The sequence below is a fragment of the Nannospalax galili genome, unplaced genomic scaffold (assembly GCF_000622305.1).
Source record: "Nannospalax galili isolate Female #2095 unplaced genomic scaffold, S.galili_v1.0 scaffold32, whole genome shotgun sequence".
In the NCBI taxonomy this organism is placed as follows: Eukaryota; Metazoa; Chordata; class Mammalia; order Rodentia; family Spalacidae; genus Nannospalax; species Nannospalax galili.
The window spans coordinates 5561210-5573414 of NW_008335297.1; the positions used below are offsets into that span (position 1 = coordinate 5561210).

Sequence of the window (12205 nt, forward strand, 5' to 3'; positions counted from 1 at the left end):
ATGAGAGGACTGATGGTAAACCCAGTTGGGCCAATGGACTGCAGGAGACTGTTGACTTGAGTTTCCTTTCCCTCTCCCCTCCCCTCCTCTCCCCTCCCCCATCCTCTCCTCTCTTTCTCTGCCCTCCTCCTCCTTCCTCCTCACCCCTTTTCCTTTTTCCTTCTCTTTCTGCTTTCTTTTCCTTTCTTCTCCTCTTTTGCCCTGCCATTCTTCTTTTCTCTCCTCCCCTTCTGTCTTCTCCTTCTCCTCCTCTCCCCTCCCTTCCCTCCTCTCCTGTCCCCTGCCCTTCTCTTCTCTTCCTTTTCCTCTCCTCTGATCCCTTCCCCTTCCTCTTCCTCCTCTCTTCTCTTCTTTGACAGTCTTGATCAGGAGAGCTACTATGAAGACAGCCTTCCTTCAGAAACTCTTCAGTATCAAAATCCTACTCAGCATCTTGAGGTGGGAGTGAATTAACTTTGCAACATAGCATGAGGGCAGATTCCCATGAGTCCACACATCCTGTCAAATATGTGGAGAACTTCTAGTGCCTAACCCAAGATGTCTCTCCACACTGGCAAGATGTCCGTCCCCAGGGAGTACCAGCCACCTGTGACTTTCTTTAGAGATAGACTATTCATTTGAATAAAGTCTTCCTATATTTAAAAGAGGCCACATGTCCTTAATCCAACTGTCTATAAATCTGATATGAATAACTCCAAGCTCACCATACCCATAGTTTTCATCAATGAAGAATCAATTCTAAGGTCAACATTGATAGACAAGAGAGGAACAAAGAGGGACATCAGAATCATGTGGACTTAAATCCAACATTCTGTGGGATTGCTCACAATTGTTAAGATATCTGGAGGCCCAAAACATTGATATCATTGATATCATTAATTAGGGACTGGAAAGGTAGAGATCAGAGCAGGTAAAGGGAGATTGGATAATGGGTACTCAAACATACTTTGATAGAATGACTAAGTTCTGGTTCTCTGCAGCAGAGTGGGGTAATGATAGTTCAAAACAATCTGCTATATGTTTCATTAAGATCGTGAAGACAGGAGCTTAATGGTGCCAAATATCAAGAAATGAGGAGGAGGAAATGCTAGTTACCTCATTTGATCAGTTCACGCTATGGCATGTGTTGAAACATTACACTATACCCCATTGATATGAATAATGATTACATGTTAATAAAAATTAAATGAAGGGGGGCTAGAGAGATGGCTCAGTGGTTAAGAGCACTGACTACTCTTGCAGAGGACCCAGGTTCGATTTCCAGCACCAACATGGTAGCTAACAACCATCTGTAACTCCAGTTTCAGGGGAATCTGTTGCTCTCTTCTGACCTCTGCAGGCATTGCACAGCATGGGTGCACTCACATACATGCAGGCAATACACTCATACACACAAAATAAAACAAAAATAGAACATAAAAATTAAGGCAGGGTGTGGTAGCACATGCCTTTCATCTCAATATGCCAGAGGCAGAAGCAAGCAGATCTTTGTAACTTCAAGGCTAGGATAGTCTACATAGCAAGTTCTAGACCATCCAGAGCTACATAGTGAGATACTGTCTCAAAACAAAACAAAACAAAACAAAACAAAACAAAGTATGGCTGAGGATGTAGCTCAATTGGTAGAGTGCTTACCTAGCATATACAAAGTCCTCAGTTTGATCCCCAATACCACATAAACCACTTTAGTGCTGCAGATCTATAATTCCAGCACTTGGGAGATGGAGTTAGGAGGATCAGAAGTTCAAGGTCATTCTTAGCTATACCAGTTAGTTTAAGACCAATCTGAGATACATGAGACCCTGTCTAAAAAACCTAATCAAACTTAAACAAAACAAAAAGGCAAGTATTGTGACACATACCTTTATTCATATGACCTAGGTGGTAGAGAGAAGCAAGTGGATCTCTGTTGAGTTCATAGCCAGCCTGGTCTATATAGGTAATTCCAGGTCAACTAGGGTTACATAGTGAGACTTTGTCTCAAAAAGTCTATGTTTGGCCCCGTTCCTGAGATCCTGATGGAGTCAAGCAGGTGGGTATAAGCATGAGGATTTTTTAAAAATGATTTTGTTTTTAAGTTAATTATATGTATATGTGTGTGTTTGTGCCTGTGAGTGCAATGCCCTTGGAGGCCAGAAGAAGACATTAGATTCTCTGGAGCTGGTGTTACAGGCGATTGTGAGCCCATCTGGAGCTAGGATCTGAACTCAGATTCTCTGCAAGAGACTGAGCCATATTTTCAGCCCAGCATGTAGATTTTTAAAGCTCCACAGATACAACTCATATGTCCACTGGAGATTGGATATTCAAAATGTGTTTATTTACACAGAAAGCTAACAGTTGAAAATAGAGGGGCTGAGAAGATGGCTTCTTAAGTATAAATACTAACCACACAAATCTGACAACTGAAGTTCAATCCACAGAACCCACGTAAAAAGCAGGATTCAATGGTGTATGTCTGTAATCTCAGCACTTCTACTGTGACATGGGAGGCAGAGACAGGAGAATCTTCTGGAAGCTTGCAGTCCAGCCAGCCTGGAATATACAGCAGCAAACTACAAAAGACTCTGCCTCAATAAGGTAGAGGAGAGACAACTCCTGTAAACATGGACTGTGGCATACAGTGAAACTTTCAGCCACTGGTGTAAGTTAAAGCCAGTGACTAAAAGGTATTTAATGTCAACTTTCATTTATATGAATTTCAAAAGGGTGTAAAACTCTATATAGTGTGTTAGAAATCAAGATTATAGTTTCTGCCACTGAGCCCCATCCTCAGCACTCTTCATTTTGAGACAGCATCTCGCTAGATTGCCTGAAATGGCCTTGAATTCACTCTGTAGCCCAGGCTGGCCTTGAACTTTTGGCCTGACTTTAGCAAGCATTCTGTTGTTTGTTATTTACAGTTCATTTATTTGCTTATTTACCTATTTATTATCTGTTTAAGACAGCTATTATCTATTTAAGACAGCATCTCACTATGTTGCTCAGGATTTGGGCAGTTCTCATCTTCAGACTCCTGGGTAGCTGAGATTACAGGTGTGCACCATTATATCTGGATGTAAATTTATAACTCATTGAATGAAGGCAGTCCAACTTCCCCATCGCTCCCCAAATTAGAGTCCTGAATTTGTGCCAAAGTCGAAGAGTGATGTTTCTACACAAGGGAGGCCTAATCCAGTTCGGTCCATACATAACCTCAAGAAATGGACCACTGCCTCATTCTGTGCCTCATATAACACTACCCCTCTTATTATCCTTCCAGAATCTGTCAGCCCTCTGTCTTTCTTTGGGCTAAAACTCCAAGGAACTCCACATACAGCAATCAGCTCAACAATAATCCCAGCTCTCCAGTGCCTGTCCCCTTTTCTTGTCTACTTTTCAGTGGCCATATCCACATGCCTAGAAAGTGTGTCCTCTTGGCTGGGCTGCTTTAAAGGCCCTTATACTTAATGAGCACCTACTGTGTGCCAGATCTTGACAATTCTTTGACCAAGCTCCATTGCTTTTCACTTCAAAATAACTCAGAGAAATAGGCATTTTACTGTCCCATGCACCCCCATTTTTCCAGATTGGCAGTCATTAAGGGAAAACATAATGGAGATGTCTCAATTTGGTCAAACTGCTATAACAAAAACTACTCAGTTTACAGCTTGCAGAAATTTCTCACAGTTCTGGAGGCTGGGAAGCCTCAGTTCAAGATGAGGCAGAGTCAGTGTTTATGAGGGTTGCAACTTCCCAGTGTGATCAGGCCTGGGGAGAGGCTGACTGGCTGGCTCTCTGGGATCTCTTTTATAAGGGCACTAATCCGATTCTGCTCTTATGACTTAATCACCTAGTGAAGGCCGCTACTCCTAATGTGCTGGGGGTTAGGATTTTAATGTATGGGTCCAGGGCACAAATATTCAGGTGACATTAGGCATTCAGTGGAGGAGCCAGGGTTGGAGCAAAGACTGAAAAACCTCATTTAGGATCTCTTTCTCTTGCAGGGAGAAAGGCAGAGGTAGGCGTTGGGGAAACAGGTGACTATACAAAGGTCAAATGTAGTCATCTAACAGTGTGCTTTATGCTCAGTTGCTAGAATTAGAGCCAGGCAGCTCCCACATCCAGTTAGTCCCAGAGTCTCTGGCTCATCTTTTCTGGTGGCTTAGAAGTGGCAATCTCAGGGCTACTTTTCTGTTTGACACAATTTAGAAAACAAGAAGGCAGAAAGTGTGTGTGTGTGTGTGTGTGTGTGTGTGTGTGTGTGTAGGGGGGTTAGATGTCTTTGCTTTGAGGCTTCTGGTTCCCTGACATCAGAGGAGTGGGTACCCATACGGGGGTGGCGAGGCACCGGGAGAAGCATCCGAGCAGACTCCCTGTGCGGGTGTGTGCGTGTCGGCGCGCCTTGCGTGGAGCGGGGATTGCTGAATCCAGCGCGAGGCACTGGAGGAGGAGGAAGCGGTAGCTGAGATCTGAATAATTGATTCTTCAGCGGTACCAGACGCCTGGGAGCGGGCAGTGAGCGTGGTTTCAGCACCACGGACAGCGACAAGCGCCACCTCGGATGCCCCAGTCACCAGCCAGACACCTAGCGTGGCCTTGTTCGCTACCGCCTTGCGCTCCGAGAGAGGGTGGCCGCGCTTTGCGCCGCCGCCTGAGGACTGCAGGGTCTGCTTTGGCCCGCCTCCAGGGTGGGCGGCTGCAGGCGGACTGGAGCTCCAAGCATCCTCCGATTGCGCGGGGGCTGCTGCGTTGCGTATCTCTGGCTGAGAACAAGTCCCAAGTTGACGTAGTGGGCGCCCTTGCCTTCCTCCATCCTCGCAGGCGACCGCGGCAGAAGCGCGCCCCAGGATCCTGGCTTCTCCAGTGCGGTTAACCACAGTGGCCCGGCACTCTTCCTGGCTCCCTCCAGCCTAGTGGGGAGCTGAACGCCCAGCACCGAGCCGGCCCGCATCGAAGGGCCGCGAGGGAGCTGCCTTTCTCCTCCTCCACCCTCGCCTCTCTCGACCGGGGACCGCGGGGATCCCCGGCCACACGCGCGCGCGCGCGCGCACACACACACACACACACACACACGCACACATTCGCCCTCGCACAAGCCAGGCTGGAGCTCGGCTGCGGAGAGGGCGTCCAGGCGCGCTCAGAGGACCAGGCAGCTGCTCTCCGGAGTGGGGCAGGAAGCTGAGCTAGGGCCCTTGACTAGAACCCGGGGTGCTGAGCCAGAGCATGGGGCCAGATGAGTGAAGAGAGTCGCGGCCGCAGCCATCAGCCCTGGAGATGACCAGGAGCGGCCACTGCTAACTATGTGGAGAGAGGCTGCGGTGAGTGCTGGCGCGGGACGCCGAGGCTGGAAGGGCCGGGGTGGGAAGCTGATGGGTGAAGGCTGGATAGGTGGGGGCAGCAGGACCCGCAAGAGGGTCGCTACGTGGGAGTGATCGCGCCTTCCTTGGGGATTCGGGACCGCGGGAGCCCGCGTCCTTCCCTCCCTCTCTTCTCCTGCCAGCTCGTCGCAAACTCAGCCAGCGCCCCCTCCTTCCCTCTTCTTTTTCTCTCCCTACCCCCCTAGCTCAGCAGCTCCTGGTCGCACAACTCCCAGCAGCCGGCGCCGGGGAGGTGGTAGGGGGTGAGGTTGGAGGTACCCACTTAGCTTCTCGTGGGTGGCCAACCTGGGGCTCCCATTTTCCAGTGTGCCCCTCAGCGGAGCTCCAGTTATTAGCTACAGAGACTGAAGATCCGCACCGAGGATGTCTTGGGCACTGAGCTTCAGCTCCCTCTTTCTGGTCGAGCCCTCAGGGCGCATAAGGGGGCTGTGAGCATTGCAGGTTGCAGCCTCCCCGCTTTCCGCCCTACCCCTTCACACCCCGCCGGCGCTGGTGGGCTGACCCTGCCTCTCCATTTCTCCTCCTCCCTGGTAGAGCCCTGCTGCAGAGCCTCCGGCTGGGATAGCCGCCCCCCGTGGGGGCGATGCGGACAGCGCGGGACAGCCTGCGGAGCGCGCGGGGGCCGCAGCATGCGGGAACCTGCTAAACCCCGTGGCTGCTGAGGCGGCCGAGATGCTTGTGCGCGCAGCGCGCCCCACTGCATCCTCCACCTTCTCGGGCTACAGGTACGTCCCAGCGGGAGACATCGACTTGGAGGGCTTGGAGGAGACAGACTCTACCGGAGGGAGAGCAGAGCCAGCCCGAGAGGGATCAGGAGAGAGAGGGAGCGAAAAAGTGGGAGAGGGAAAGCCCGGTAGTGAGGCATTGGAGGAGCACCAGGGGGCGCTGCGGCCCTGCACTCCACAGTGTTCACAGATGCTAGGGCCGGAGTTTGCCCCAACTCCCCCACCCCCAACCCCCCAAGTGCAACAGTACCCGGCTGGAGGGTCGTGCGCTCTACACGCGTGCACGATTATGGAGGTATTTGCAGGCAAGCACAGCTGTACGCAGGCGTGGTGCTTGTGTGCGTACCTCCTGCGGACGTGTGAAGAAGACTCCAGCTGGCAGTGGGCACCTCCAAGGCAGTCTGCGGATGTGCGCAGAAAAGTGCGCGTGTCTGTGAGCTTGTGCAAGTCCACTGCCCACGTGCATCTGAGATTTGGCAACAGGGTCTGCTGTGGAAAGGCTGGGGAGGGGGCTGTATACTCCACGTCCATCTGAGAGCCTTTTGGGAGCCTACTTTTTTCCCCACGCACGTTGCTAGCTCCCACGCGCTGGCCAGATAGAGGGGGTGGGGGACGCGCCTACTCTCCAGAATTCTGCATTGCACACGGCGTGAGAGGCGGTGTGTGCACGCGCGTGTGTGCACGCGAGTGTGTAGGGGGCGGGTCCTGGGGCGGCTTGCCCTTGTGGGAAAGCGGGTCCATGGCCTCTCGGTTCAAGGTGGGGAATCGGGCTCCAAGTTCCCCCAGGCACCGCGGAGACTGGACCCATAAGCGAGCATCATCATTTCCAAGCTCCTGGGGTGTACCCTGCAGGAGAAGAGTAGGGTCTGCAGCGGGTGCCACTAGTGGAACCAGGTCTGTGGTGCACCTGGCGGGCTCGCAGGGGGTGGGGTCAGTAAACCAGTAAGGGCGCAACAGACTCCAGCTGCGGTGTCCCGGCCCCGCCTTCGCACGCTGGGGCCGGTTTGTAGTTGGCTTGGTGAGAGCAGGGGGCGGGGTCCTTAAGTTGGTCGGGAGCTGTTCGAGGAGGGTTGGAGAAAGGGCTTACTCTAGGACATCTGCTAGCAGGGTGGGAGGTTCATGGCTCACTGGGCGCTCAGGAGCTGTGGTCTGCATCTAATCTGGGGAATGCGGTGTGGGATTTGGACCCAGTCTGGGTTGGGGAAACGACTAGAGATAAGGAATGGGTGCCAAGATGGGCTTGGGGACAGAAATGGAGAAGTAGCTTGGATCGGAGTTGTAGATGGAGTTGGAGCCATGTCTAGGGAATGTAGATGGCGTCAGTGATGCGGAATCGAGTGAGTGACCAGAGCAGCCAGTGCTGGGGCTGGGTCTCACGCCTGGCTTCCATAGCTGGTCTTGAGTCAGTCGTCCCTGTCACCTGGGCCCCTTGCTCACCGCTGCCCCGCTTCTCGCTCTCCTCCATCTTGCAGGGACCGTAAGTGGCGACTATGGGCAGACTGGGCTACTGGACCCTGCTGGTACTGCCAGCCCTTTTGGTCTGGCGCGGTCCGGCGCAGGGCGAGGCGGCGGAGAAGGGTCCCCCCGCGCTGAACATTGCGGTGCTGCTGGGTCACAGTCATGACGTGACGGAGCGCGAACTTCGAAATCTGTGGGGTCCAGAGCAGGCAACCGGGCTGCCCCTGGACGTGAACGTTGTGGCGCTGTTGATGAACCGCACGGACCCCAAGAGCCTCATCACGCACGTGTGTGACCTCATGTCCGGGGCGCGCATCCATGGCCTTGTGTTTGGAGATGACACGGACCAGGAGGCTGTGGCTCAGATGCTGGATTTTATCTCCTCACAGACTTTCATCCCCATCTTGGGCATCCATGGGGGTGCATCTATGATCATGGCTGACAAGGTAAGGCTGGGAAGAGATGGGCTGCCAGGGTCTTGGAGGGACTAATTCTACAAATGGCAGCCATCACAGGGCCTAGGATGCCCCTAGCATCAGTCTTGATATAAAAGCGGAAGTAGCCTTGACTTTACTGAAAACTGCACTGTGTTTCTTTGACTGGAAAATGAGCGGAAATGCTCCTTGCTTTGGTTTTGAAAATGGGCTACTCAGGGGTACCTCGATGTGCTAGGATGAGTTTGGGAAATACAAAAGTAAGGTGTGTGGGGCATGAGGGAGTGTTTGGAGATTTCCAAGTAGTGCAGGGAAAGTGGGAACACTTGAGACAATATGCTGTATTCCTGTAATATCGATTTTACTGGAGTGTCCACCTTTCTTCCTTTGTGGTAAAGTGACTAAAATTATTTTTTAAATATTAAGGATGGAAGATTTTAGAAAAAATGCAAAAGAGGACAGTTTGTGCTTGCCTAGACTCTGTAATCAGAGGAATGGAGTTGGGACATCTGAGAACCACAAGGTGGGAGGAGGGTGGATGCAGGAAAGTAATTCCAGGCTCAGATAGGGAGGATGGCCTGGTGGTTCCCTTAGGCGGCTCTTATTTGGGACAGACAGCTTTACCACAGGGCTTCCAAAGATTCTCAGATGGACAGCCACGGCTCCCCAGAATGGGCCTTGATATGGAAGCTGAATTTCAAAAATGAAAGAAAATGTATCCAACTTTCTTGGCTTTGCATGATAGGGAACATCTTTCTTTGGATCACTGGTTTAGAGAAGAGAGGACAGAGGTCTGAAGGTTTGGGATATTTTGAGGATCTGGTTAGGAATTATGCTAAAGTCAAGGAAGAGAAGAAAGTTCGAAGGGAGAACTAAAACAAAATTTTGTACATTTTGTGTGTACAAAAATGAGATAAACTGGAGAGACTGTGAGTTGTGAGTGTTCTGTAACTCCACATGAGCCTTAGAAAAAATCCTGGGGTCTAGGAAGGGGAGGAGGGGTTGGGGGTACATGTGTGCAGTATCCCCATCAAGAAAGCTTGGAGAGTGTTCCTTACGTAGTAGGATACCTCCTGGAGGAATAGGTGGATATCTGTCACAACACTTTCCTTTGGACATTCTTGAAGCATTGTTGTGTTCATCAGTTCTGTTTCTGCCTCTGCTCAGTGCTTCCAGTCAGCTCCTTTAGGGACTGTATTAATTCTTCCAGATCTCCTGGGCCTCAGCACATTCAGTAGAAGCACACAACGAATGCAGTATCTTATTAAACATTCATTTTGAATGGTCTGCAGCCTGGCAGAATCTTCATGTGTGGTGAGCATCTCTCAAGCCACCTCTATTTTGGAAGGCTCTTTTTCTGGTATGATGATAGCTGGGAATGGCTGGGCTCTGCCTACAATGTGTGGGCCATGTCAGAACTGCAAAGGGTCTTAGCATTCCTAGAACACCCTGCAACAATTAGATGGCACGGTGGAGGCATAGGACAGTTGACTAAGATCACATAATCTGTGATATCTGGTTTTCTGGTCTCAAGCTGAGATTCTGTGAAATCAAACTCAACCTTTATTATTATCATCCTTTCCTCAAGAGGGTCAAGACATCAGTCTCATTACATAGGCAGTGCCAAGCCATGGGAAGGGGCAGTAAATCACAGCCTAGAGGGCTTGTGCATAGAGAAAGACCAGCCTTCTGAAGATGCATAAAGAAAGAGAACAGCTGTTCCTACCTGATAGGGGTTGAAAGCAGGGAGTTAGAGTGTGAGATCTAACTATTACCATCCATCCTCCCTACTGAAATTTTGATTATAGAAGCAATACATAAAAATCAATAATCATATTGAGGTGAAAGCAAAATTTCTGGACCCATTAGGCACCAGCACAACCCATCAAAGAACTCCGGTACTAGGTGAATTGGGAAGTAATGGTTTGAAGCTGGGAGGTTTGTGTGGCTTTCCAACTGTTTCTTCTGAGTCTGAGCTGGCAGTGTGTGGTACAGACTCTCCTCAGATTTACTCATCCAATACAGGGCAAAGGCAGGGATGGAGTAGACTCAAGCATAAGCACTCCTAGATATGCAGTGACCTTGACCACCAGTGAATCTTGTGCCAAAGAATGGCAACAGGCTCTGGTTAGCTAGACCAGTCACTGCTCCTCCCTCAAAAGGGGCATTTAGAAGGGAGTTCTGAGAAGCTAGGAGTATGGGTTCAAGTGTCTTTTTTTCTCATGTAGTGACATTGTCTTTTGGCACAAAAGCATGTGTTTCAGAGTAAGGGAGGAGAGCGGAATCAGGAAATGGCAAGAGGAAGTTGGGAAAGTTTATTTCTAGAGAAGACAACAGAGAGACTGAAGAGAAAAGAGGAAAGGCACATCAGGTGCTCAAAACTGGCAGGGGAGGCTGGGCATCATGGCGCACGCCTTTAACCCCAGCACTCTGGAGGTATAGGCAGGCAGATCTCTGTGAGATCCAGGCCAGCTTGGTTTATATAGTGCATTCCAGGTCAGCTGGAGCTACAGGAAGACCCTGTCTCAAAACAAACAAACAACCCCCCCCCACAAAAAAAACTGGCAGAGGGGGCTAGCTTCATTGAATTGTTTGGGGAGTTTTCACAGTTGATCTTGGAGAGATTTCCATCCCTCTGTGATTATAGTGGAAGTGTAATGAGATGAGTCAAAGTGGCAGGAGGTCACAGAAATGAGTGGGGACCACTGGGGACATGCTGGGTCTCGTGTTGGAGGGGCAGGTGATTTGGGGAGCAGTGGGTTTAGAGGGTAGTATTTGGAGAAACCTGGATGTGTTTGGAAAGGAAAGAAATTGTTTGAGAGGCAAACATTCTTTCCTTCCATTAGGATCACATCTCATTGGTGTGTATCCTTACCCCTGTTTTGGTTATAGCTGACTATTCAGTGGAGTTTATTTGGGTTCAGAGAAGTAGTCATGAACTGTTGTCTAACACTCTGCCTTCCTTGGGAGTACTGATAGTGTTTTGATCACAAAGTCTCAACCTCCCCAAACTGAGAAGATGCGACTTGGGCAGTGTCATCTAGATTACACCTGTGTTGTTTTCACTTTTGAACTGACAATGTGATAGTGGTTAATTTGATTATCAGCTAAAAGAAAAACTCTCTCTCTCTCACACACACACACACACACACACACATACACACACACTCAAGCATGCATCACATCTTTACCTTCCTCTCAGCCTACTTGACCCTTGAAGAAAAGAACAAAGCCTTATAACAACTGTAGTGGTGTCAAGTGGCAGGTGTTTGATGTTAATTTAATTTACAATGGAGCTGTTAATTTTCACTGGTTTCAGTGGGTGGTCTTGCAATGCCATTAAACTGGCACTGAGCATTAAACCTGATGTAGATAAAGCTCTCATCTCATCTTGGCTTGTCCAAGTGAAATGCACTCTGGCTGTAGCCACGGGCCCTAGGAGATCCAGCAAGTTGACTAGAACTTGGCTCTTCTGCTCATTGTCTGTGAACACTTTCCTCCCTGGCCCTGTGGTGGAAAAGGCTGGGCTTGTATCTTAGCTACATTTGTCTAAAGCAGCCACTGCGTGGGCTTTGCTTTGATGTGTGTGTGTGTGTGTGTGTGTGTGTGTGTGTATGTGTGTGTGTAGGCCAGAGGACACAGTTGAATGTTGTTCCACAGGTATCATTAACCTCCTTTTGTTTTGTTCTTGAGATGGGGTCTTCCACTGGCCTGGAAGACTTGGCCTTGCCAAGTAGGCTAGGCTAGCTGGCTAGTGAGTTGGCCCAGGGTTCCAACTCTTTCCACCTCCAGTGCTTGTTAAAAGTGTGTGTTGCCATGCCTGCTTTAAAAATATTATTATTGGGGTTGGAGAGATGGGTCAGTGGTTAAGAGCACTGGCTGCTCTTGCAGAGGACCCGAGTTTGGTTCTCAGTACCCACATGGTGCCTATCAACTGTCCTTAACTCCAGTTCCAGGAGATCTGACACTCTCTTCTGACCTCCATGGGCATTGCCTGACATGGGCACATTTACATACATGCAGACAATATACTCATACACATAAGACAAAAATAATAAATAAAAATATTTTAAAATGATTATTATTGTTATGTGTGAGTATGATGTGTGAGTGTGTGAGTGCAGGCACAGTACTTGTGTGGAGGTCAGAGGACAGCTTTCAGGCATTTGGTTCTCCCTTCCCACCTTGTTGAGGCAAGGTCTCTCTTGCTGTTTCTACACATGCACTG

General features: G+C 49.8%; 1 protein-coding gene across 1 annotated transcript in view; it reads left to right on the forward strand.

Moving 5' to 3' along the window:
* Positions 1 to 5036: 5036 nt before the first annotated feature.
* The window catches only part of Grin2a (glutamate ionotropic receptor NMDA type subunit 2A), a 470861-nt gene continuing 463692 nt past the window's right edge, over positions 5037 to 12205 (forward strand). The window contains exons 1-3 of the mRNA XM_008829942.1: positions 5037 to 5300; positions 5895 to 6085; positions 7558 to 7989. Coding sequence (XP_008828164.1) covers positions 7576 to 7989 — 414 coding nt within the window. The 5' untranslated portion in view covers positions 5037 to 5300; positions 5895 to 6085; positions 7558 to 7575. The remainder of the gene's footprint in view (positions 5301 to 5894; positions 6086 to 7557; positions 7990 to 12205) is intronic.